The sequence below is a fragment of the Schistocerca cancellata genome, chromosome 2, assembly GCF_023864275.1.
Source record: "Schistocerca cancellata isolate TAMUIC-IGC-003103 chromosome 2, iqSchCanc2.1, whole genome shotgun sequence".
NCBI lineage: Eukaryota > Metazoa > Arthropoda > Insecta > Orthoptera > Acrididae > Schistocerca > Schistocerca cancellata.
In genome coordinates, this window is record NC_064627.1 from 1,116,760,449 (window position 1) to 1,116,787,736 (window position 27,288).

At 38.2% G+C, this 27,288-nt stretch overlaps 1 protein-coding gene across 1 annotated transcript in view; it reads right to left on the minus strand.

Moving 5' to 3' along the window:
• LOC126163152 (E3 ubiquitin-protein ligase SMURF1) overlaps positions 1 to 27,288 on the minus strand; it is a 205,512-nt gene that overhangs the window by 39,151 nt on the left and 139,073 nt on the right. Inside the window, exons 10-12 of the mRNA XM_049920082.1 lie at positions 15,741 to 15,959; positions 15,470 to 15,648; positions 5,864 to 6,001 (exon numbers count right to left, since the gene is read on the minus strand). Coding sequence (XP_049776039.1) covers positions 5,864 to 6,001; positions 15,470 to 15,648; positions 15,741 to 15,959 — 536 coding nt within the window. The remainder of the gene's footprint in view (positions 1 to 5,863; positions 6,002 to 15,469; positions 15,649 to 15,740; positions 15,960 to 27,288) is intronic.

Below are 27,288 nucleotides of genomic sequence, written 5' to 3' on the forward strand. Positions count from 1 at the left end.
ATGAAAGGGAAGCAGTGGTTGGGAAGGGAGTAAGACAGGGTTGTAGCCTCTCCCCGATGTTATTCAATCTGTATATTGAGCAAGCAGTAAGGGAAACAAAAGAAAATTTCGGAGTAGGTATTAAAATCCATGGAGAAGAAATAAAAACTTTAAGGTTTGCCGATGACATTGTAATTCTGTGAGAGACAGCAAAGGACTTGGAGGAGCAGTTGAACGGAATGGACAGTGTCTTGAAAGGAGGATATAAGATGAACATCAACAAAAGCAAAACGAGGATAATGGAATGTAGTCGAATTAAGTCGGGTGATGCTGAGGGAATTAGATTAGGAAATGAGACACTTAAAGCAGTAAAGGAGTTTTGCTATTTGGGGAGCAAAATAACTGATGATGGTCAAAGTAGAGAGGATATAAAATGTAGACTGGAAATGGCAAGTAAAGTGTTTCTGGAGAAGAGAAATTTGTTAACATCGAGTATAGATTTAAAAGTCAGGAAGTCATTTCTGAAAGTATTTGTATGGAGTGTAGCCATGTATGGAAGTGAAACATGGACGGTAAATAGTTTGGACAAGAAGAGAATAGAAGCTTTCGAAATGTGGTGCTACAGAAGAATGCTGAAGATTAGATGGGTAGATCACATAACTAATGAGGAAGTATTGAATAGGATTGGGGAGAAGAGAAGTTTGTGGCACAACTTGACCAGAAGAAGGGATCGGTTGGTAGGACATGTTCTGAGGCATCAAGGGATCACCAATTTAGTATTGGAGGGCAGAGTGGAGGGTAAAAATCGTAGGGGGAGACCAAGAGATGAATACACTAAGCAGATTCAGAAGGATGTAGGTTGCAGTAGGTACTGGGAGATGAAGAAGCTTGCACAGGATAGAGTAGCATGGAGAGCTGCATCAAACCAGTCTCAGGACTGAAGACCACAACAACAACAACAACAACAACAACAACAACGTGTTCATTGTAAATAAGTATTACAGTAGTTGTATTACATGTTTATTACCTTATAAATAAATAAAAAACTTTTTTATTTTAAATTCAGTGCATTAGTATTTGTAAAATGACTATTAGTGTTCATTAAAAAATGACGATCATTCCACTTGGGACCTGTGGAATGGTACATTAGCTTATTTGTTTTAGTTGTAAATATTTGTCATGTTTTGTTGTTTTTCTGACATGTTCCACATCCTGGAGGACCTCCTCACTACGGATCAATTGGAATGAAAGTAAATCTAATCTAATCTAATCTGTACTGCTAAGGCCCACAAGCCTCCCCACCAATGGCAAGGTCCATACTTCATGGGGGCTTGCATTATCTTGCGAAAATGTAAGCCCATGATGGCTTGCCACGGAGGGAAACAAAACAGTGCGTATATCATCATAAGCATGCCACTGTGCTGTAAAGGTGCTGCAAATGACACCAAAGAAGTTATGCTACAAAAAGAAATGGCACCCTGAACCATTCACTTCTGGTTGTCAGGCTGTACAGTAGGCAACAGTCAAGTTGGTACTCCATCACTGTTCTGGGCATTTTCAGACATCTTCATTGATCATCAGAGCTGAGATCAAAGTGGGACTCATCACTGAAGACAATTCTACTCTAGTAAATGAGATTTCATACCAAACATATGTCCGGAGGTGCCCCAGAGAGCGGGGATACTAGTGTGACTGTCGCCCGTCATGTGGCCCGATGACCACGAGTGATGGCCAGTGTGCTATTTCTTTCCACTGTAGGACCCCCTTTGATTGTCATCCACTGCAGCAGATGGTGCATCGAAGATATTCCATACCCTGTAGCAAGCCATCCAGGGCTTATACTTCAACAATATAATGCCTGCCCGCACATGACAAGAGTTTCTATTGCTTGTCTTCAGTTTGTCAAACCCTATCTTGGCCAGCAAGGCTGCTGGATCTTTCCCAAGTTGAGATCATCTGGAGCATTATCGGCAGGGCCCTCTATACCACAGGAGGACGTTTAACAACTCTATCAATCAATGCCAAGCTGAATAACTGCTTGCATAATGACCAGAAGAGGACCAATGTGTTATGGATTTGCTCTACTTGTGAAGCTCTTTCTCTTGAATAAATCATCCAATTTTTCTGAAACTGTAAACATTTGTTTGTCTGTAGAGGTACATCAAAATCTACCAACTTCCGTCTGCTTCAGATAACTCCACCCCCAGCCCCCCCCTTTTTTTTAGTGTACATCAAATACTTTCCACTGAATATCACCAAGAAATCCTCTAATCTTCAATACTGACTTTTTGTTTTTTTGAGGATCATGTTGTACAGTTTTAGGAAACTGATATCCAGGCACAACCTTCAAATCTTATGAGTATGGTGAAAATTGAAGGGGTTCAGTCTATAAGGTCCCCCTGTAAGCAACAGCATACCACCCTTCATGTGACAGCACATGAAAATCCTAGTTCTTACACAGCCTCATACAAAGCATTCAACATGTTGGAAATATTTCACATGACTGCAATCAAATGTGCTGATGTTACATGTATTGTTCATCCTGAACTGATCTTTCTCAATTACAGACAGCACCAGCTCTGACAACATCCCAGACAGGTGAGACACCGTACTTCCATTGTGACAGACAGAGACAGAGAGAGAGAGAGAGAGAGAGAGAGAGAGAGAGAGAGAATGTGGGTGCACATGCTTCAGAGGGTTGTCTGGCCAAAAGCTAAAATGTATGCCAGTCTTTTTGTTATGCCTGTCTGAAGCTCAAAGTCTCCTCATTATGGTGAGTAGTCCTTTTCATAACGCAGGGTGTATCAAAAAGAATCATCTGGTTTGGAATGTCTATATATATATGTTTATTATATTTAAAAAGAAAGATGATGAGACTTACCAAACAAAAGCGCTGGCAGGTCGATAGACACACAAACAAACACAAACATACACACAAAATCTAGCTTTCGCAACCAATGGTTGCCTCGTCAGGAAAGAGGGAAGGAGAGGGAAAGACAAAAGGATTTGGGTTTTAAGGGAGAGGGTAAGGAGTCATTCCAATCCCGGGAATCCCGGGATTGGAATGACTCCTTACCCTCTCCCTTAAAACCCAAATCCTTTTGTCTTTCCCTCTCCTTCCCTCTTTCCTGACGAGGCAACCATTGGTTGCGAAAGCTAGATTTTGTGTGTATGTTTGTGTTTGTTTGTGTGTCTATCGACCTGCCAGCGCTTTTGTTTGGTAAGTCTCATCATCTTTCTTTTTAAATATATTTTTCCCACGTGGAACGTTTCCCTCTATTATATTCATATATGTTTATTAGTTTCAGAAATAGAGTGAATTTTGTTTTTTGATGAACAGGAAACTCAAGAAGTTTTTTCATACCTTTTCCTAGGTGTTCAATACAACCCCCCACCCCCTTGAGTTGCACGGCATATGGCAACGCAGTATTCAAATTGTTCCAACACTGCAGCGAGCATGTCTTGAGTTACATCTCCCTCTGCTGCTGTTATGCAATGTCTTCAGTTCATTCATTTTTGTTGGTAACAGAGGCACACAAACAGTCTTTTTTAACCCCCCCCCCCCCCCAAAAAAAAAGAAATAATCACACACAGTAGGGTCCGGTGACCTATGACGCCTGTAATTTAAGGCTGAATCATTTGATCCAATGTGACGGATCCATTGTTCAGTAATCCTTTGATTTAAAAATTCCTGCACTTCCAGATGGCAGTGTGGCAGTGCTCCATCCTGTTAGTAAATTAAGTCATTCGAAGCAGTCTCCAATTGTGTGAAAAGAAAGTTCTCAAGCATATCAAGATACACTAGGTGATCAACAGTATCCGGACATCCCCCAAAACATAAGTTTTTCATATTAGATGCATTGTGCTGCACTTCCTGCCAGGTACTCCATATCAGCGACCTCAGTAGTCATTAGACATCGTGAGAGAGCAGACTGGGGTGCTCTGCGGAACTCATGGACTTCGAACGTGGTTAGGTGATTGGGTGTCACTTGTGTCATACGTCCGTACGTGCGAATTCCACACTCCAAAACATCCCTAGGTCCACTATTTCCAATGTGATAGTAAAGTGGAAAGGTGAATGGACACACAAAGTACAAAAGCGTACAGGCCGACCTTGTCTGTCGACTGACAGAGACCGCCGACAGTTGAAGATGGTCATAATGTGTAATAGCCAGACACCTATCCAGACCATCACACAGGAATTCCAAACTGCATCATGATCCACTGCAAGTACCATGACAGTTAAGCAGGAGGTGAGAAAACTTTGATTTCACAGTTGAGTGGCTGCTCATAAGCCACACATCACGCTGGTAAATGCCAAACAATGCCTCACTTGGTCTAAGGAGCATAAACATTAGACGATTGAACAAAGTGAAAACATTGTGTGGAGTGATGAATCATGGTACACAATGAGGCTATCTGATGGCAGGGTGTGCCAACATTAAAATCCAGAGGCGGTAGTGTTATGGTGTGGTCGTGTTTTCCATGGAGGCAGCTTGCACCCCTTATTGCTTTGCAAGGCACTATCAGAGCATAGGCCTACATTGAAGTTTTAAGCATCTTCTTGCTTCCCACTGTTGACGAGCAATTCACTGATGGCCATAGCATCCTTCCTGCTCATAACGCACAGCCTGTGGTGGTGTGGTTACGTGAAAATAACATCCTTGTAATGAACTGGCCTGCACAGAGGCCTGACCTGAATCCTATAGAACACTTTGGGATGTTTTGGAACACTGACTTCATGCCAGGCCTCACTGACCAACATCGATACCTCTCCTCAGTGCAGCACTCCATGAAGAATGGGCTGCCATTCCCCAAGAAACCTTCCAGCACCTGACACTTGATTGAATGTATGCCTGTGAGAGTGAAAGCCTTCATCAAAGCTCAGGGTGGGCCAACACCATACTGAATTCCAGCATTACCGATGGAGGGCACCACGAACTTTTAAGTCATTTTCAGTCAGGTGTCCAGATACTTTTGATCACATAGTGATGTGTTTCCTGAAAGAGTGTTCTAAACAAAGAAAAATGGACCACACACCTTTTCCTGTGAAACTGCACAAAACACATTAAATTTTGGAGAGTCCCTTTCACGTTGTACAACTTCATGTGGTGGTTCTGTACCCCATATTCTCATATTATGACAGTTCACCTTTCCATTTAAATGGAATGTTGCCTTATCACTAAACGCTAAGTGTCGAAGAAAACTGACATTGTCCATCTTGCCAAGAACGAAATTACAGAACTCCAAACGTTGTTGTTTCATTCAGATAGATTACAAGCATGCACAAATCCATCTTTACTACAGTTGAACATGCTTACAGTTGTTCTCTACGAAGTACAGAATAGTTTGAGAAATTGGTAAAAGAGTATCCAAATACAGTCTCTTATTGCTGTTTCCAGTAGCAGTCAACTGCCACTCTTGCACCAAACCATATATAATCAGCTTATGGCATTCTCTATACTTTACTACAGAACAGTAGATCAATCTTATCTTTTCTAATGTCCAACTTTTTGCTTATAAAGCCTACAGGTCTTCCTTATAGGCCTGTTAAGTATCCACTTATTCAGGTTTCTCCATCACCAGGAAACATCTGACTGCTCAAATTACAAAAACTAGAGATATTTTTAAAAACTATGTTGTTAAAAGGTTGTGTTATTTCAATAAATATTCAAATACCATAATTCTTGGTGATGCACTGCACTTACAACTTTAATGATTGGGTCAAATTTATCACATGCACAAAAACTGCAGAAATTTACAAAATATACCTGCCACAGTTATTATTTCACAACATATTAAATACATAAAATACCTACTGAGAACATAAAGAATCTTCAGAATATAATTTTAACGTTCATGGTAAACATAACTTTTAACTTACTTTACATATTCTCGTTTGTTTTCTTCCGTTACATTAATATCCTTTCCCCCAGGTTTCAGCTCATGCACCTTCAATACTCCAAAGCTGTTGTGCTCCACAGCAAAAGTTGTATCAATGACACCAGTGAGGCTGTTTTCCCTAACAAAATAAGGAATACAATTAACATCTTTTATATAAAATTAATTATCATGTAACATGTAGAATGAAATTCTGGAAATTGGTCTATGATTATGACTCTTTGGTTTAGCAATATTAATAAAGCATCCGTGTGTGTCATTACAAATTGATATAAGGTATAACACATCTGAAATAAAATGTGCGGACTTCTGGTCAAGCCTGGTGAGTAGGGTCCCACAATTTATTATAGATAATGTGTTTTCAGAACTTCTCAAGTTGGTCCAAGGGAGGGTTTTAAAGAATTAAAAGATTTGTTGTTAAAACTATAATCAACCTGTTTGGTTCATGCAAAAGTGGAACTGAAAAACTAAATGGAATTGTAATTAGAAGAAGGGGGGGGGGGGGGGGGGGGGGGGAAGAAAAAGAAGAAGAAGAAGAAGAAGAAGAAGAAGAAGAAAGTTTCCCAAAAATAATGCTGCATACAGGTCATACTTTTATAAGTAAAGGGAACAGAAAAAAGTGACAACTTATAATGGTGTGAAACTTCCTGCCAAACATTTTACAGCTGGTTAGGGCAAACACTCAAAGCTTCCATAGTATTATATTTCAGTGGTAGTTACACTACAGATTGTCACCTTTGCTGTTACTAATTGGGCAGGCCTCCAAACATCCCGTTCCTAGCATGCATTGTCATTTACAAACAGTTTCAGTATCATTTGTCCAATTCTCATAAATAGTCAGAATGTCCAGAGAATATTTTACCTTTTTTTTTTATTAAGTCTGACACTAAAACAGCCTTCTTTCGAAAGTACATACTGATAATTTTTAGAATATCAGTAATTAATTTATTGTATTTTGACTTACAGACAATATAAAATACCTTATAAAAATTACAAATTACACACACACACACACACACACACACACACACACACACACACACTTACTTACTGATTAAAGGGAACAATCTCTAGTAATTTGTCACAATAAAGATGAATACATAATTTCTGTTAAAATCTTAGAGGCTTCACTCAACATATTTGCTCTTTTTGTTTCAAATTCTTTGATTTCAGCTTGCTTTCATTTGTTTAATAATCATTCCTCCTCTTCTCCTCCACCTTCCTTCTCCTTATTTTTTTATATCATCTTTGTATTATATTTGTGCGCCTTGTGAAAACAGTTAAAGGCTTCTGTCAATGTTGAAACTGACAACTCCATTTGTGCCCAAAGTGTTTCATCTCTCTCTCTGAGCAACAAGGCTTTTTTTCTTTTTGCTTTACATCTATAATTTTGGAGTTTACAGAAAAGGCTCACTCAAAAGACATAATTCAATGTGCGATTATCGTATTATAACAATTTGCAGAAAACCTCTCAGATTTGGGTACACCTTTGAAAATAATTTGAGTATATCAAATTCAGAATTTATACAGGATTCCCACTTCTTTTGTAAGATTTTATTCCATCTTCAATTCTTTTTTCTCTGCAAATCAAAACTGCAAGTCTGACACACCCTGCCTTTGAACCTGACATTCTTCTATTTGATGTCAATCTTCTGTGAGTTACTTTGGGGCTTAGTGCAACTTCAGGATTAAAGCAGGAAAATGCACGTATTAAGTTGTATCTGAGAGGTGATCTTTCTTGCAGCTTCTCTACTATGACAATAATGCATGTTCGCAGGTTTTCTTTTAGCAAGAATATTTCTTCAGATACATTCTTTCTTAAGTTCACATCTTGCAGCAAAAGCCAGCTTGACCTGTCTAACTCTGATTAGATTCTTTACATTCTTCAGGTCGATTTTCATTAAAGATGGGTTATGCTTTTTGAGACACCTAGTTTCACAACTCGTTACATCAAAATGTTCATAAGATTATGCATTCATAATATAGAAATGGAGCCATCAGAATATCATTCTTCAAATCAAGTGAAAATAGTACCAAAAAATGTTCTGTTGAACTGAAGAATTTCACTTATGGAGCTAGCAATTTGTCACTGAAAGCTTCAGCAGCATTTCTGAAACTTTATAACTAAGGAATGGTTCTCGATGTTTTTATCTCATAACACAAGTTTGAGTGCGGTCAAGACTTTTCACAGCTCCTTCAGCTGCACTGGCATTTTTGAGCAATCTTCTTCCACAAAATGACATAGGAAAGGATGAAGATTCAGTTATCTCAGTGTATTGTGACCTCTGTGCAGACAAATAATGAAATAAATAATACAGGGCGCTCAAAAATGACACAATTTCCCAGTTAGTTTTGCATATACCCAGGGTTGCCACAAGCTTCCCCCAAGAGAAATTCCCTGTTATTTACCTGATTTCCAGACAAGTTTCAGTATTTTTCCATGACAAAATTTGAGATCTCAAGGGTGAATAAAGACATAAGTTGAACTTCTGTATTTCTAAAAATGTGAGTAAAAACTCTAAGTATGAACATCAACAATTTGTAATGGACTCTATTTATATGGAGAAAGCAAGCCAATTGGTGTGTGTTTCATTAAGACCAGTGATGTTATTTTATTTGAATAAAACAAAACATATTTGCTGACAAAAATACATATTTCCTTAGAGTCGCAAGACATATGTTAAAAAATCTTCACTGATTTCAGAAATAACCTCAGAGAAAAGTATACCTCCTGAAAGAAGTGTATAAGGCAGGGAAGAGTTGTGTAAACCAACACTACAGGTGACTGCCAATAAAATGTTGGTTCTACCATGTTTGTTCTACTATGTTCGTTATTGTCAGTTGTACCCACTGTGTTACGTCTATTATTTTTGTGGTACTGTGTGTCCGCTTTCTTAGATGAATGGTAATGTATTTGCCTACCACATACTGGGCCAGGGTTCGATTCCTAGCCGAATTGGAGTTTTTCTCTGCTCATTGACTAGGTGTTGTGCTGTCCTAATCTTCATTTTATGATCACCAACATGCAAGTCGACCAATGTGGCATCACCTGCACGAAGAATTGCAACCCGGCAGCCGAACTTCCACGGATGGGGCCTCCCAACCATCAATGCCACACGATCATTTAATTTTACAGGTATCGTGTAATTTTTCTTTTGGGGTATATATGAATGCATAGCGTACAAACCACCAGCAATTGCCACAATTTTCTTCTTCTTATTGTTCATAGTTTTTAATATACAAACTACTTTCAAAGTGCCAAAATGTACTAGAATAAGTAAAATGTCTATAAAATTCCACACTGTTCAATGCACTTGCAGTGAGACAGTCGCAATTCCTGAAATCCATCGCCCATGGCCTATGGTCTATGGCCTGCTGAGGTGCACTGCAGTCCTGGGTTCACGCCATATACAAACAGGCCTGGCCTGCGGGCAGATTGGTGAGATTAGATCCAACAGGCAGGGCCTGCACATTAGTGGGAACCACAGGACTTCAGATCGGCTGGCCCAATTCATTAGAGATACCACCAGAAATGGCCTGCAGTTTTGGCCCATTGAGGAAGTACACTCGTGTGGCCAGCTGTTCAAGAGTTACAGGCACCATGGTGATGAAATGAGACCACGGTGATCAATCCAAGCAACAGGTAACTTGCGCAAATACTCTGGGAATCAATCCCAATGAGGATAGGTACCAAGTCACCATGAAGATGATTGCTGAGCCGCAGACAGGCACATAGGAAAGACAATCACACACTCTCAACTAAATTTTCGGCCATAGCCTTTGTCAGAAAACAAGAGCGCATTCACTTTCACATATCACTCAAACACAACTCGTGCACACATGACCGTTGCCTCTGGCCGCTGCATCAATAGTCTCTGAGAATCGGATCCAAACAAACCACTCCTCACACCTCCCTGCCTCTTGTCAGTAGCTGCTAGACTAGCGGCGAGAAGTGGTGGCAGAACTGACTGCATGCTGGAGGGAATGGCAGGAAGGGGAGGAGCAGTAAGAATGAGGGAGTAGGGAAGGAGTGCACGTACTCAGCTGCGCCCAGCCAGCTACGATGCACGACACCTCAGTATACAAACCATTTCATCTACTGACATTTTTACTGCATTTTTCAAATTTCATCTACTGAGATTTTTCCTGCATTTTTTAAATTTCCCTGATATTTCTTTTTGGAGATAAGTCAACGATACGTTTATAGTGTGGCCACGTGGGAAGGATGCTCTGGATCATTTCATAGATGATTTTAATTGTCTGCATCCCAATATTAAGTTCATGATGGATGTTGAAAAGGAAGGAAAACTTCCATTTTTAGATGTCTTGGTCTACAGAACAGATGATGGGACATTAGGGAACAGCCCATGCCTACAAACCGGTATCTTTGTGCATCAAGATGTCATCCATCGTACCAATGCAAAGGGGTCCCACGTACATCGCTAAAAAGAGCTTATGCCATCTCAGATGAAGGTAGCTTGACACAAGAACTGGATCATCTAAAAGCAGTGTTCAAGCAGAATGGTCATACTGACAATCAGATCAATCATGCTCAACAGATTAGACCTTCGCAGGAACCAACAGAAGATACAAGCAAATCAGTGCGGTTCCTGCCTTTCATGGGAAGCAAATCTTCAAAAATAGGAAGAATTTTAAAGAGATTTGATATTAAAATTTTATTCCGTCTTCCAGCTAAGACTAGAGCACTGCTGGGCTCAGTTAAGGATGATTTGGGTTTGAGGAAGCTCAATGTCTACAAAATTCTCTGCCACTGCAGGAAAGCCTATATCGGACAAACAATTTGTACGGTCCACAATCAATGTGTGTGGAGCACCATCACTACACATGTTTATTTCAGCCAGAAAAAATCTGTGGTTATGGAACATTGTCTTGCAGAAGGACATAAAACGTTGTACGATCACGCACAAGTGGTTGCCCATGCATCAAATTACTGGAACCCGGTAGTGAAAGAAGCTATTGAAATCTGGTTATATGAAAATATTATAAACAGAGATAAGGTGTATCCTTTAAGTAATAGCTGGAACTCTGTTTTGTTTGACATTGTTTCAATGACTGAAAGGTGCCAACAGTGGATGATATCGATTTATTGTTTCCACGAGTTTTCACCACACATCTGCTATCGTGCTTTGCACTAGAGAGAAGTTATGTTCATGCACACATGGTGGACCTACAGGTGGTGCATATAGGAGCTGTCACTTTGTGTTTGATTTTTGTTTTGGCGAGTTAGTGCGATAGCTTACTTACCTGAAGATGGCGGCCAGGCGGACCGGTCAAGATGACATTATGTTCAGGCTGGAGACCTGATATGAATATCATCAGTGTTACAACAAGCTTAATTTAATTGCAGATAATGTTGTAAATTGAAGATGAATGCCTCTATAAACTGCTTTTAGAAAACTTATTACTTCTGTGTGATATTTCTACCACAGCAGCTGACCGGTACCTTGAGCCTGACTTGGAAGCAAAGAGTTCTCCCCACCCTCCTCACCTCTCACCTGGTGACACAAATCACCTTCCTCCAATCCCTACCTTAGGTGACTGCTTGACAGATATAAAACAGTTGTGAATCTCTGTGTACACATTGGGTAGCCAATGGGTAATATGTTTATCACACATACACTTCCATTGAATATTCAGATGTTATTTCAAATATTACGTACAGTTTAAACAGATAATATATCTGTTGTTGTTGTTGTTCTCTCAGTCCACAGACTGGTTTCATGCAACTCTCCATGTTACTCTAACCTGAGCAAGCTTCTCTATCTCCAAGTAACCACTGCAACCTACATCCTTCTGACTCTGCTTAGTCTATTCATCTCTTGGTCCCCTCCGCAGTTTTTACCCTTCACGCTTCACTCCAATACAATATCCTTGATGCCTCAGAATGTATTCTACCAACCGATCCCTTTTTCTACTCAAGTTGGACTACAAATTCCTCTTCTCCCAATTCTATTCAGTACCTCTCAATTAGTTATATGATCTACCCATCTAATCTTCAGCATTCTTCTGTCGTGCCACATTTCCAAAGCTTCTATTCTCTTCTTGTCCAAACTATTTATCGTCCAGGTTTCACTTCCATACATGGCTACACTCCATAAAAACACTTTCAGAAATGACTTCCTGACACTTAAATCAATACTTGATGTTAACAAATTTCTCTTCTTCCGAAATGATTTCCTTGCCATTTACAGTCTACATTTTATATCCTCTCTACTTCGACCATCATCAGTTATTTTGCTCCCTAAATAGCAAAACTCATCTACTACTTTAAGTGCCTCACTTCCTAATCTAATTCCCTCAGCATCACCTGATTTAATTTGACTACATTCCATTATCCTCATTTTGCTTTTGTTGAGTCCAGTTCAAGAAATTGCCCATATCATTCACCTGCTCTTCCAGGTCCTTTGCTATCTCTGACAAAATTACAATGTCATCAGCAAACCACAAAATTTATATTTCTTCATGATGAATTTTAATTCCTAGACCAAATTTTTCTTTTTTGCTTTACTGCTTGCTCAATATACAGATTGAATAACATCGGGAATAGGCTACAACCCTGTATCACTTCCTTCTCAGTCACGGCTTCCCTTTTGTGCCCCTTGACTCTTGTAATTGCCATTTGGTTTCTGTACAAATTGTTAATAGCCTTTCGCTCCTGTATTTTACCCCTGCCACCTTCAGAATTTGAAAGAGAGTATTCCAGTCAACATTGTCAAAAGCTTTCTCTAAGTCTACAAATGCTAGAAACGTAGGTTTGCCTTTCCTTAATCTTTCTTCTAAGGTAAGTCGTAAGGTCAGTATTTCCTCACGTGTTCCGATATTTCTACGGAATCCAAACTGATCTTCCCCGAGGTCAGCTTCTACCAGTTTTTCCAATCGTCTGTAAAGAATTCACGTTAGTATTTTGCAACCATAACTTATTAAACTGATAGTCTGATAATCTTCACACCTGTCAATACCTGCTTTCTTTGGGATTGGAATTATTGTATTTTTCTTGAAGTCTGAGGGTATTTCGCCTGTCTCATACATCTTGCTTTTGTCATGGGTGGCTGACTCAAGGCTATCAGTAGTTCTAATGGAATGTTTTCTACTCCGGGGGCCTTGTTTCGACTTAGATTTTTCAGTGCTCTGTCAGATTTTTCATGCAGTATCGTACATCCCACTTCATCTTCATCTAAGTTCTCTTCCATTTCCATAGTATTGCCCTCAAGCACATCTCCTTTGTATAGACCCTCTATATACTCCTTCCACCTTCACGCTTTTCCTTCTTTGCTTAGAATTGGTTTTCCATCTGACGTCTTGATATTTAGGCCTATACAGGTGGTTTTCTTTTCTCCAAAGGTGTGTCTAATTCTCCTGTAGGCAGTATCTATCTTACCCCTAGTGATACATGTTTCTACATCCTTGTATCTGTCCTCTATCCATCTCTGCTTAGCCATTTTGCACTTCCTGATGGTCTCATTTTTGAGATGCTTGTATGCCTTTTCTCCAGCTCCATTTACTGCATTTTTGTATTTTCTCCTTTCATCAGTTAAATTTGATCTCTATTCTGTTACCCAAGGATTTCTGCTAAGCCTCGTCTTTTTAGCTACTTGATTCTCTGCTGCCTTCACTATTTCATATCTGAAAGCAACCCATTCTTCTTCTACTGTATTTCTTTCCCCCGTGTTTGTCAATTGTTCCCTAATGCTCTTGCCGAAATTCTCTACAACCTCTGGTTCTTTCAGTTTTTCCAGGTTCCATCTTCTTAAATTCCTGCCTTTTTGCAGTTCTTCACTTTCAATCTACAGTTCATAACTAATAAATTGTGGTCAGAGTCCACATCTGCCCCTGGAAATGTCTTACAATTTAAAACCTGGTTCCTAAATCTATGTCTAACCATTATATAATCTATCTGAAACCTTCCAGTGTCTCCAGGCCTCTTCCACATACACAACCTCCTTTTATGATTCTTAATCCAAGTGTTAGCTACAATTAAGTTGTGCTCTATGCAAAAATTTTACCAGGTGGCTTCCCCTTTCATTCCTTACCCAAGTCTATATTCACCTACCACTTTTCCTTCTCTCCCTTAAATTCCAGTCCCCCATAAGTATTAAATTTTCACCTCCCTCAACTATCTGAATAATTTCTTTTAGTGCATCATGCATTTCTCCAATCTCTTCATCATCTGCATAACTAGTGCTATATAAACTTGTACTACTGTGGTAGGCATGGACTTAAGTGTATATATTGGCTACAGTGATGTGTTCACTATTATGTATCTATAAAGAGTGAATACATCAAAAGGTTTTTTAAAAAAAATCGCGGTTTTTGAATAAAATAAACAGTTTTTCCCAATTTGAAAGTTCCTGGCTTTTCTGCATATTTCGGAATTTGGTGGACATCCTGATAACACTGAAAGCATTATCCAACCAACCTTGCTGCTGCCATGATAATCATTCTTGATTGCTGACCCATCTCAATTTGTCTCTATGAATGTCATTTAATTCTCAATTGTTTCCCAGTCTTTGCACATAACAGTCAAACCAAATGTTTTCTCTGTGTCCCTAATACATAAAGAGCATTAGGGGTGTAAGTGCAGGTATCTCTATCAATGGCTGAGGACAGTGTACTGAACAACATTACATCATTATTTACTCTATTTTCTGACTAATGATTATAGCTGTTTTTAGACTGGTTAGTACCTCCAACTACTTGTAGCACAAGCAATCCACGAATGTTTATATTCCCTTGGGCAACTATTCAGGTATTGAAGTGTCGACACACGTATGCAAAATTGATAGTCTATACTGACATGCATAATCTGTTTCATGATGCAGTTACAATTGAGCAGGAAACATCAGGTAGTAAATTATGTGATCTGTTAGCAGGAAAACTGTTAGACACAAAGAAAATACATCTAACACACTGATGTGGGTACATACTGTTTTCAATTATCATGATACCTGTACCCATACCCCTAATACACTGTATTCTATACTTTCAGTACTGTATTATGTGCCCCATCCTTAACATAGGTGTGTTCAAACCCACAGAATAGGCATCACCATAATGTTCCAGTTGATACGTTCATATCAGAAACAAATTTTTTCCTTCGTTATTGAATACCTGACATCACTGACATAGATGTAAGCATATACACTAATCAAACAGCAAACTTTGATTTGTCTTCTGACCATCAACTTTTCTTTAGAACCTTTGTATATTTAGAAGTCATTCTATGCCCAACTTTTACTCCTGTGGTGCTAGTCCCAAAGAATGCAGGAGTGTCTCTTTGAAGTTTGGAAAGAGGAGGAATATATTGGTAGACTGAAACTTTACACCAATACTATAGTTTTCTCTGTATAGCTCCATCAGTATGGCGCTGCCATGAAAGGCATACAGTTCCTAGTCTTGAGCTCAACATGCAATTTTAATAAGTTAGGATGTTTTGTTAGTTTATATTCATTTCAAATATTGACAACTGTGTAGTTGTACACTACTGTAACATCAGACAAATTTCTAAATTATTTTAGGTACATTAACACATGTTCTCAAACAAAAATAATGAGAATGTTCTGGAACTTACAGCATCCATGTTAAGCTCCTATGCAGTTCAGGATCCACACCTTCAATATCATCCAGTGTTATAGGTTTATTAAGCAACATCTTATAAAATGGCATTGTAAAGCCTCCATCAATGTAATGACCATGGAAAACAGCTATCCCAATTACACGGCCCACAAAGTGAAAATATGATAAATGCTCCTGTGGAGGAAATCAAGTTACAGATTTTTGATTGTGAATTATCAACCACATTTGAGAAAACTATGTATGACATGACACTGAAAAATACTTACAGGATTAATGCTGCTATCAGGATTGATCTGCAGAGTGTAATTATCTTCACGTGAATACTGGAAAAGTCCGTACTGAGGATTCAGCATTTCATGTGACAGAAGGTACAGCCACTCACGAGCAACACCTCCATAATCTAAACCTTCTTCTCCTCTGAATTTAACCATTAGGCGTTTGCGCATATCCTTTGGTCTCATTTTCATCACTAGTCTATATGACTCCTGTTTGCAAAAGCATGTTATAAATTTAATACAGCAATAAAAAATTTTTAACATTTTTAAACACAGTATAATGTGACAAAAAGTGAAAACTACGTTTTATGCGTGATCACATATATATTAATTCAGTAATAACTGAGCAAACATAGTACTGAACGTTTTTATTTACAACACATAGATAGGTAAATCTTAACTTTGATGAAATACATGAAAAGCTTCTTACTGCATCCAATAAGAAGGCCATTTCATGCAGAAGAAAAAAGAAAAGGGGGGGGGGGGGTTAAGAAAAGAAGGAAGTTAGTGAAAATCTAAAATATTTAATCACAATGTCACTGTACCAAAAATTCTTCCAACCGAAATGTTTCTGTCCAAAAAAATGTTACACACACACACACACACACACACACACACACACAAACACACACTGGACGGGGTAAATAACGTAACAAACGTAGCATCAAACCTGAAATAAAACATTTGCTTATGCCACAAAAAGGTATTAATGATGTAATGCTCAGCTCAGAGGTAACTGGTTTGAATTCTGTAGGTGGAATAAATTTTTATCAGCAGTATTTAATCTGCAAGGAGCGAGAATTATTGCTGTTGTTGCTGTTAATTTCACGATTGCCAGGCTTTGCACAAATGTCCTGAGTTGAACTGCAAACGTCTCCACAATGTCTCGTAGATTGAGGTCATGAGACTGTTAATGGTGATCCACCTATCTCATGGGGCAGTAAGCACCATATTGCTGATGGTGAAGAGGTTGCATTGCTTTTGAGGACACCCCATCAATTGCATTGCCAGTGAATTCTGAATTATCAGGTAGTATGCCATACCTTTTTGATGCCAAAAAATATCTGTTACAGGGTGAGGAGCCGCGATGGCACTTGAAAAGAGTTATAAAATATTTGAAAAAAGTGGTTAAGTTCATAAAGTATTTCAAAAAGATGACTGTGTCAAATTATTTCAATACACACATATAGCACAAATGAATTGTTTTCATCTTGAATAATCCCCTACCAAAAAATGAGGTTAAGAATATAATAAATTTATCTAATATGATCCTGGATGGGGTACAGCAATTTTTTTCACAGAAATTTATTAATTTGGTAATTTGATAGTGGTAATTCGATATTGATGACTGTCATCCAAAAACAAAATCTGCATCACAATTTTACACCCCATGGCATCCTACATTTCAATACTTGAAAAAGATTAACAAAATATTTTTGGATTACTGTTTTTTAAAAATCTTAGTAAAAAATGACAATCATACTATAATTTTTAATCAAGATTTTTATGATAGGTTTCCACCTCACTTTCTACCACTCTTTCTTTTGCTTTCATGATTTGTGTACTTTAAGCATACCATGGGCACATTCTGCTGCCTTTAAATAATTTTTTTTTTTCTTTTCTTTCAGAAAAGCTGTCTACAGTCATTTGAATTTCAGGTTATTCATCTTTTTAAAATTCACTTTTTAAACTTGTTGACTGTACCTTATGTGGTGGGTAGGGAGGCTTGTGAGCTTTGAATGAAGCTGGGGGCTATGCCAGTGGTAGTGTTGCTACTGGTAGGATCACCCGAACTACGATGGCCTCAGCAGAGGAGCCAGATGAAGAGTGTCACCAAATACAGAGGGAGGGGGAGCCACCACTCTGTGGGAGCTAACCCCGAAATGAAAGCCTGGTCCACCAGGTTGGGGGTTGAGCACAGGGCTGATACCCTTGCCTTGTAGAAGGTCTATTATCATGAATGTGCACCAAGGAACAGGAATAACGATATATTGGTTCTTTAGATTAGATTAGATTAGTACTTGTTCCATAGATCATGAATACGACTCTTTCTAATGATGTGGAATGTGTCATGTTAATAAAAGGTGTCTATACAAGATATTACATTAGACAAAATATTACACGACACTCAATTCTTTTTTTTTATTTTTTTTTTTTTTTTGTGGGGGTTGGGAAATTACCCACTTACTATATCCAAAAATTCATCTAATGAGTAGAAGGAGTTGCCATTAAGAAATTCTTTTAATTTCCTTTTAAATGCCATCTGTCAGACTTTTGATGCTATTAGGTAAGTGACCAAAGACTTCTGTGGCAGCATAATTTACCCCTTCTGAGCAAAAGTTAGATTTAACCTTGAGTAGTGAAGATAATCCTTTCTCCTAGTGTTGTAGCCATGTACACTGCAATCACTTTTGAATTCTTTCGGATTGTTAATAACAAATTTCATAAGTGAATATATATATTGTGAGGCTACAGTGAAGATTTCTAGCTCTTTAAATAAGTGTCTGCAGGATGATCTTGGATGAGCTCCAGCAATTACTCTGATTACACACTTTTGTGCAATGAACACTCTTTTACTCAATGATGAGTTACCCTAGAATATGATGCCATACGAAAGCAGAGAATGAAAATAGGCATGGTAAGCTAATTTACTAAGATGTATGTCGCCAAAATTTGCAATGACCCTAATAGCATAAGTAGATGAACTCAAACGCTTCAGCAGATCCTCAGTGTGTTTTTTCCAGTTCAACCCCTCATCAATGCATACACCTAGAAATTTTGAATATTCTACCTTAGCTACCGATTTCTGATCAAAGTCTATATTTATTAATGGTGTCATTCCATTTACTGTGTGGAAGTGTATATACTGTGTTCGGTCAAAGTTTAATGAGAGCCCATTTGCAGAGAACCACTTAATGATTTTCTGAAAAACATCGTTTACAATTTCACCAGTTAATTCTTATCTGTCGGGTGTGATAACTATACTTGTATCATCGGCAAAAAGTACCAGCTTTGCATCATCGTGAATATAGAATGGCAAGTCGTTAATATATATTAAGAACAGCAGAGGACCCAAGACCGAACCTTGCGGCACCCATTCTTGATTGTTCCCCAGTTTGAGAAATCAACTTTTTGCAATTTATGTGAACTGTTTATTTAAACTTTCTGCACTCTTCCAGTTAGGAATGATTTAAACCATTTGAGCACTGTCCCATTCATACCACAGTATTTGAGCTTATCTAGAAGTATTCTAATAAATTTGGAACGTGGGTAACCTGCTGCAAACAGAAGCTATGAGTAGTACTGCGGAAGAGATGTTAAGCTACAGAATGGAACTTGTTGCACTTTAGGAAATCAGGTGGAAAGGAAGAGGTGAGATTCATAAGCATAAATTCTCCCTATATTATTCAGGAACAGATGATACATGTAGATCTGGTATTGCTTTCATTCTACATGATGAAAGAAAACATATTCGGCATATCAAAGATAAATTTCATAATGTGACCGATGTGCGGTAACAGAAGAATCAGACGTAGGTATGCTACATGGTTTATATGATCAGCTACTACAGGAGGTTTGTAATAGAATACCTAGATATAGCTCCAAAATAGTCCTTGGTGACTGTAATGCCAAACTGAACAAAGAAGAGGCTTTCAGAAATGTGTTTCTTAATGAAAGTCCGTACACTGAAACTAGTACAAAAGTATGAAGATTGCAGTTTGTTTTTGAGGCCAAGTAAAAGGCAGTAAATACCTTTTTCACAAGGAAAAATATCTACAGAGAGACGTGGAAAACACGGAAGAAATAAACCAAACCAACAGTACATATACTGGTATCAAAGAGATGTGTATTGAGATGGAAAAAGGGGGCCACTTTCTGAGGAGCTAATTCTGATTCAAAATATAAGATCAAATCAAGGATTATAATTATAATGGAAAAAGAATAAAGGTAGCAAGAGCATGTGGAAGTGGAATAAAGGGAAGCCCTAAGGAGACAGACAGAGAAGATGGAAGAGTGCTACCAAAGGAAAGAGAGCACAAAATTTTATTATAAAATTAAAGAACGGACTCACTCAAGAATATAGACCAAAAAGAAAAGCACTTAAGGACAGAGAGAGAATTTTCGATACAAATTGAGCTAATAGTGCAAAGGAATTCTGGAGGGAAATTCCACCAGAAGTGAGCAGCCACTCTTCTACACGGCAGATCCAGAGACAGAAGAATCCACATACAGGATGTACTGAAGGTAGTACACTCTCTAAAAAACCTACAAAGCATCAGGAACTGATGAAATTTCTGTAGAACTGTTAAAAAATGGTGGAATTAGTCTCCATAAATGAATCCACAAACTTATCAAACTTAGGTGGAATGAGGAAAGAATCCCAGAAGGCTGGAGCTTAGGTTAATCCAAATAATACATAAGAAAAGACAGAAATTTCATTGTTCTAATTACTGAGGGATTACCTTGCTGAATGTAACCTGTAAGACTCTCTGTATTATTATCTACAATAGGCTATTTCCACATGCAGGAGAGATTCTGGGAGAATATCAGCTGGCTTTCAGCCTAATAGGTCAACAACAGATCAGATATTTGTGCTGAAGCAAATACGTGAAAAGGCACACAAGTTTACAATTTGGCATCATAATCTTACAGTAAATTTCAATCATCCTTCAATGGTCTTGATAAGGCAGAAATGCTAAATGATTTGCCATACCAGCTTGGTATGTTTCACTTATTCAAGCAATGCTGGCTGGTTCGAAGGCTGCAGTGTGAGTCAGTGGTTTAGCATTAGCAAAGGAGTCAGACAAGGGGATGCCCTTTCTGTTATGCATGTTTAATCTGACAGCTTAAGCAGCCATTTGGTTGGTTGGTTGGTTGTTTTGGGGAAGGAGACCAGACAGCGAGGTCATCGGTCTCATCGCATTAGGGAAGGACGGGGAAGGAAGTCGGCCGTGCCCTTTGAAAGGAACCATCCCGGCATTTGCCTGGAGCGATTTAGGGAAATCACGGAAAACCTAAATCAGGATGGCCGGACGCGGGATTGAACCGTCGTCCTCCCGAATGCGAGTCCAAAGCAGCCATTTAAAAGGTTCAAATATATGGTTACATAAACACAAAGTTAACCCTGATATTTGCATATGTAGATGTAGCAATTATTAGAAGAAGTGTTTTACTAGAGAGAACAATGTGAAAGCTGAAAGAAGACACAGTATTTCAGAGGCCTTACTATTAATGAAATGAAGATGAAGCTTACGAAATTCATCAGGAAGGAAAATAACAACTTGTTCGATTTTGATCATGCATAGAACTTTGAATATCTGAGATCTAATATTAATATGACAAATTATATGTCAACTGAAATAAAATTTTGTGTCCTAAATGGCAATAGACGCTTCCACATGTTTAAGAAATTATTGACCTCTAGGTTATTAAATTGACAGCTGAAACTGGAAATTTATAGGGTCACGATCAGGCCAATTGTAACCTACAGATGCAAAACACAGACACGAACAAATAATGATAACAGCAGCTCAGGACATTTGAATGCAAGGTTCTGTGAATGATCTATGGGGCAATTCAGGGCAACAATGGTTTCTGGAGATTTAAAACGAACACCTCTTACAAAGAGCTGACATTGTAAGAACAATAAAAAGTAGAATAGTCTGGCTTGGACATGCCCTTAGGGTGGATACTGGAAGAACAACAAAAAATGTTTTTGAATGGAGGCCAACAGGAAGAAGAGAGAGGAAAATCAAGAAAGCAGTGGATAGGCAATGTGGACGATCATATCTAATCTCTCAGAGTCAGAGGATGGCGGAGAACTGCACTGGAGAAGGAAGAATGGAGAAAACTTGAAGAGGCTAAGATCCTCAAAGTGCAGTACCATCATGAGAAAATAATTAATCTATTTAATCTCCTCTTCAAGATGCCTTTGGTTTTGTACCTCGTTTTGCTTTTCTTCTAATTTAGGTTTTCTTTCCTTTCACATTCTTCTTTACAAGCCTTATAATTTGCGTTTGCTTGCTGTCCATACCTAACGAGTTGAAAGTCAATCGGCAAAAGAAGAAAATGGGGGTATTGTCCCAAATTATCACTCGCAGTCAAAACACACTTTAAAAATCTTGTGGCCATCGCTGCCTTATCTTTTCCTAGTGTATGCTTTCAAACAGAATACCTTCTCTCTATATCCACGTTCCCACGATACAGTGTAAGAGAAGCCTTAACAAGTTTTGAAGCCTTTGGAAATTTTAACTCTATGGATGACAAATCTATTTTTGAACTGTGCTGCTGCCAGTAATTGCCAACACCTTTTGCATCTAAAGCTGGGAAATCTTTTTCAAACTCCAGAACCTTCCACACATCTGCTAAGCAATTTTCTGGACACTGAATGGCGTCATTTTTGCAACCTTTAACATGTCACTGCAGTTTCTCCTCATTATTCTCTCATTGGAGTTTATAAACCTAAAACTTTTCAGTGGCACCCTTGATAAGCACGTATTTTCCACCCCATCTTTGCAAGCTGCAATCTAATGAGTTTCAGCATTATTTAGAAACCACAACTTGACAAGTTCTTCCAGTTTACTAAGATCTTTGGTATTTGCCCACTAATTACTAGTTTCTCAAGAGAAAGAACATTATCTCACGTAAAGAGTTCATTATGAAGAACGTCAGAAATAATATCAGTTTTTTTTTCAAAGTAGAAACCTTCATAACATGAGCCAAAAAGATCTGAAGTATGTTTTCTATTTTAGTGTGCAACTTATGAATCAAAGGTGTTTGGCTTTGAAATGGTTGCGTGAACTTACTGAATAGTTCTGCAGATGAAATTATGAAATTAAGTTCTGCTTTCATTGGAGGTTGTTTAAAAGCACTCATAATGGCATTGTCGGATTTGGACTGAACAGTATCAGAATTCTTTTTTAGAGGTATACTAGCGGCAATGCCCGCATGTGCCTGGGATGTTTACTGTCTGCCACACAAAGTGATTGGCCCTGTGCCTTGTTGATAGTCATAGCGATTGCCAGGCACTTGGGAAACAGCAACTGCTTTAAGCTGAATGGCATATTTGAGTCACTGGGTGTCGACAGAACACAACAAATGAACAAATCTTCACCTGCAGCATTCACAAAAACTGGGTTCTATGTTTCCAGTTTTCCAGTTCAAATGGCTCTGAGCACTATGGGACTCAACTTCTGAGGTCACTAGTCCCCTAGAACTTAGAACTAGTTAAACGTAACAAACCTAAGGACATCACACACATCCATGCCCGAGGCAGGATTCGAACCTGCGACCGTAGCGGTCTCGCGGTTCCAGATTGCAGCGCCTAGAACTGCACGGCCACTTCGGCCGGCGCCAGTTTTCCAGTTTGACATTTGCAAATATGCACCAATTTCAAACCAAAAGTTTAGTAATGACAATTATACCATAGATAACTCTTTGATTTCTTGTAAATAAGTATGTCACTGTGTTTTTAGAGATTAGTCTTTTATTGTTTCCACTCAGTTTTCACTGTTTCAAATAGGGCTGTGTTTGAGCACAACTCAAAATGTTCAAACAGTTTATGTCACAGTTCGGAAAATATTGGGTTTTATGCAATCTTTTGATTGGTCCATGATCTAGTGACTATTGTTGGTACTATATCCACAACTGTCTTAGGGTAAACTGTCTACGGTATATGTGATTTGGAACACTGGCAACTAATGAATAAATTAAGAGTTTGCAATCATGTTTCTGTCAAATTCTGGAGCTTTTGCTCATTCAGCAATCTAGTAACATCTAATGGCACTATCTTCAAGACGGGTATTGTAGTTGTAATTTAATCTCATATTGGAATAATGATCAGTTTACCACAATATATTTCCTTTGTTAAGCATTCGAATTTTTATTAATTTTCTTCATTGTTTCATCTGAAAGCAGAAATTTGAAGTAAATCGACCAAGAACTTTGAAGATTACAAAATCTTACATAGACAGTGATCTTTCTCTTGTCTTGAAGGTAAAGTGTGCAAAATTTCATCAAGATCAGAATGAAACTGTAGACTTGTATGAATTACAAACAAATTAACAAACACTCTTCCTTATATACATTGATGCCTAAGAAACTAATATTGAATACCACTTTGATGTTCCAGAATCCTGTTGGCTGAAGCTCCTAAAGTAAGTCACTGTGGTCATATACATCTAAAACTTGTGATGTGGATTGTTAAAACTTAGAGCAAATTTTCCCAGCAAACAGGCCAAACATTAGCAGCTTCTTCAGAATGCACTCACACTATAGATGATTCATAAAGTTTTTGGTTGCAAGCTACAGCCACAACACGAATTGCCACAGGGAGACGACAAATTTTCTTGGAGTGGGGGCAAGAAAGATCTTTTTTTATCCTTAAATAGGTGGTAACATCTTCATCACTTTTTATCACGAATAGCGAGACAAATCTACACACTATACTAGTTGTTATGTGACAGGCACAGTTCTAGTACAAGTTCAGCATTGCAATGAAAGATTTATTGCTTATGCCTCCAGAATGCACTCCAAGTCCGAAAGGAATTACTCTATAAATGAGAAAGTGTGTCTTGCAGTTGTCTGGGCTATCAGTACGATCAGACACTATTAATGCAGCAGATCATTCACTGTTGCTAGTATTCACCATTTTTCTTTATGCTGGCTGGCAAGCCTGAAGGAACCATCAGTAGAACTGGCTGCATGGGCACTAAAGCATTGCGCTACTACATAGAAATAAATGCAAACACAAGAGTGTTGACTGCCTTTTGCAGAATCCACTGGAAGAACATTTGCTGGTGATATCCCAGCCATTGCTGTAGCTAACCATTTTTTATGATGCCTACTTTCTGTTCAACTTAGCACATGCACTTTCATACAACAGTGCATGCAGGCATGTGTATTTGTGTGTGAGTAATTTCTTTCATTTGGAGGGCATGAATAATAGCACATTGCTCCTCACGTTAGGTGGGCCTCTTGTGCTGCTCAGCAAACAATAACCACGTGGCGCCCATGTGTGTTTTGTTGATGTGTCATGTCTTGAGGTTATGCTTGAGGGCAATTTTTGTGCAATAATGTCTACTGACTCCCAAGAAAGCAAGCTGAACTTTAGAGATGATTACTGAGAAGAGAAGCCATGTGGTATGCTGCTTCTACATATGATAATAAAAATATGAGATATGATACCCTGAGAGTCAAGTATTAGATAAAAGGTCTCCAATAACATTACTGTCTGAAAGTAGAGAAACAGAGGAGGAGGAGCTTTCAAATTTATGAAAAATGCATAAGAAAACTGTGGACAAATATTCTTGTTATGGTTATTTAACAGCCCAACATGAGGAATGAGGCATCACTCAAAATGGCACTGGTAGAACAGGGCAGCAAAACTTCAGTCTCAGCTAAAAAGCAGTTGCATAACAACTCAGCATTTAAAGAATGCAAAAAAAGTGTGATAAAAGGCATCCTCTGTGTGAAATGTAACTTCTGGTTACATGAAAAGTGTGTGAATGAGAATCTCAGGTTCATAAATGTTGATATTAGTTGGTCACGTCTTAACTGTGTTAGTGATGAATGTGAAGATCTTCTGAATATAATAAATTCAAAAGACGAAATTATCAAGTTACTGAATAGTGACATCGAGACTCTCAGAAAAGATAGTAATCTGGAAGCAAGAAAACGCGAAACTATTAAATGAATAACTGTTTATGAATTTGCAAAAACAGTGAAACAGTGATGGAAAATGGCCACAAAAATAGTCAAAGTGTTAAAAGTGATATGCAAACCAAAAAACATGATGATAATTATGAGAAAGAGGTATAAAATATATCAAACCTAGAAATAAATATAAGTGGATAGTTATGTACTAAAAATAGAGGAAGAAAGTATCAACAAAGTAACAAACAGCACTGGAAATGACTTCTTAATATCTGGTGATTCACTAATTAAAACTGTTGCAGTACATCTGCCCACAGATAAGCACATATCAATTAAATAATCATTTCAAGAACAGACGGACAACAAGACAAAACACACTTCTGCTGGTAAATCGCAATGAAAACTGTAACAGTATTTTCATGCATGTGGGGACGAACTCACTGCAAACCAGCAGCAAAGAAAAGATCGTAAACAAGGCATGAAATCTAATCCTGACAGTGAAAAATGTATACCCAGCATCAAAGTTAATAATTAAGTAGTACTCTGCACAGAAAATTGGAAAGTGATAAATAAACAGACAGAATAAACTATCGCATCAGAGAGCAATTCAACAGACTTGGTTCAGTTTTCGTGGATTCAAATAAATTTATTAGTGATAAGTGTCTACGACAAGATGGACTGCTTCTAAACAGGCGAGATTTGGCTACATTCAACAATATGTATAGTGCTATTTGTAAGATCATACTTGGTAAGGGAAACTAATATGCAGAGATGTTGTTGTTGTTGTTGTTGTTGTTGTTGTTGTGGTCTTCAGTCCTGAGACTGATGCAGCTCAGCTCTCCATGCTACTCTCTCCTGTGCAAGCTTCTTCACCTCCCAGTACCTACTGCAACCTACATCCTTCTGAATCTGCTTTGTGTATTCATCTCTTGGTCTCCCTCTACGATTTTTACCCTCCACGCTGCCCTCCAGTACTAAATTGGTGATCCCTTGATGCCTCAGAACATGTCCTACCAACCGATCCCTTCTTCTAGTCACGTTGTGCCACAAGCTCCGCTTCTCCCCAGTTCTATTCAATACCTCCTCATTAGTTACGTGATCGTGGGTTGTAAAAAATTAATAAAGTTGAAATGAAAATACACAGTGCTTCACCAACAGATGGCATTAAGAATATTCAAAAAAGTAACAACACGTTCTTAATGCACCTTAACATAAATGGGTCAAGTTCAAACTATACAAATGGCAGAGAAACAAAGCTTAATGACTTGCAAATCATGTTGTCAGAAATACTAAATACTGAGGCTGTATGCTTGAATGACCACTAGCTTACAAAGGAGAGTACCAAAATCTTAAATAACCTTTATCATTTTTATGTTGCCAGCAGGTTTTGTAGGAGTAATTTAACTCAAGGAGAATTGTGCATGCTTGTGGAAAGATCAATGGAATATGAAGCAAGATAATTTTGATTCCCTTTATGCAGAATGCATATTTGAAAGCTGCTGCTTAGAGTTATGGCAAAATGTTATTTTATGTGTATAGAACTCCATGTGCAGAAACAAGAAAACAATTTTTGTTGAAATTCCAGTGCCTACTGCAAAAACATCAAAACGAAATCCAAGCAAAGAACATTAATAACTGCTGATTTCAACATAGATTTAGCCAGTGAAACAAACAAATCAATGAAATTCCTTGATATGATTCAAGTATCGGGGTTTTGCACTTATTCCACTGATTTTAGTCAAGTAAACACAATGTCAGCAACATGTACAGATAATATTTTAACCAATTACATTTATAATGAGGCAAATAAGTTTTGTTTAGATTTAGGACTTTTTGATCATTGTGCTCTCTTTACAGAGTCACCAAAAACAATAGAAACCTGCTC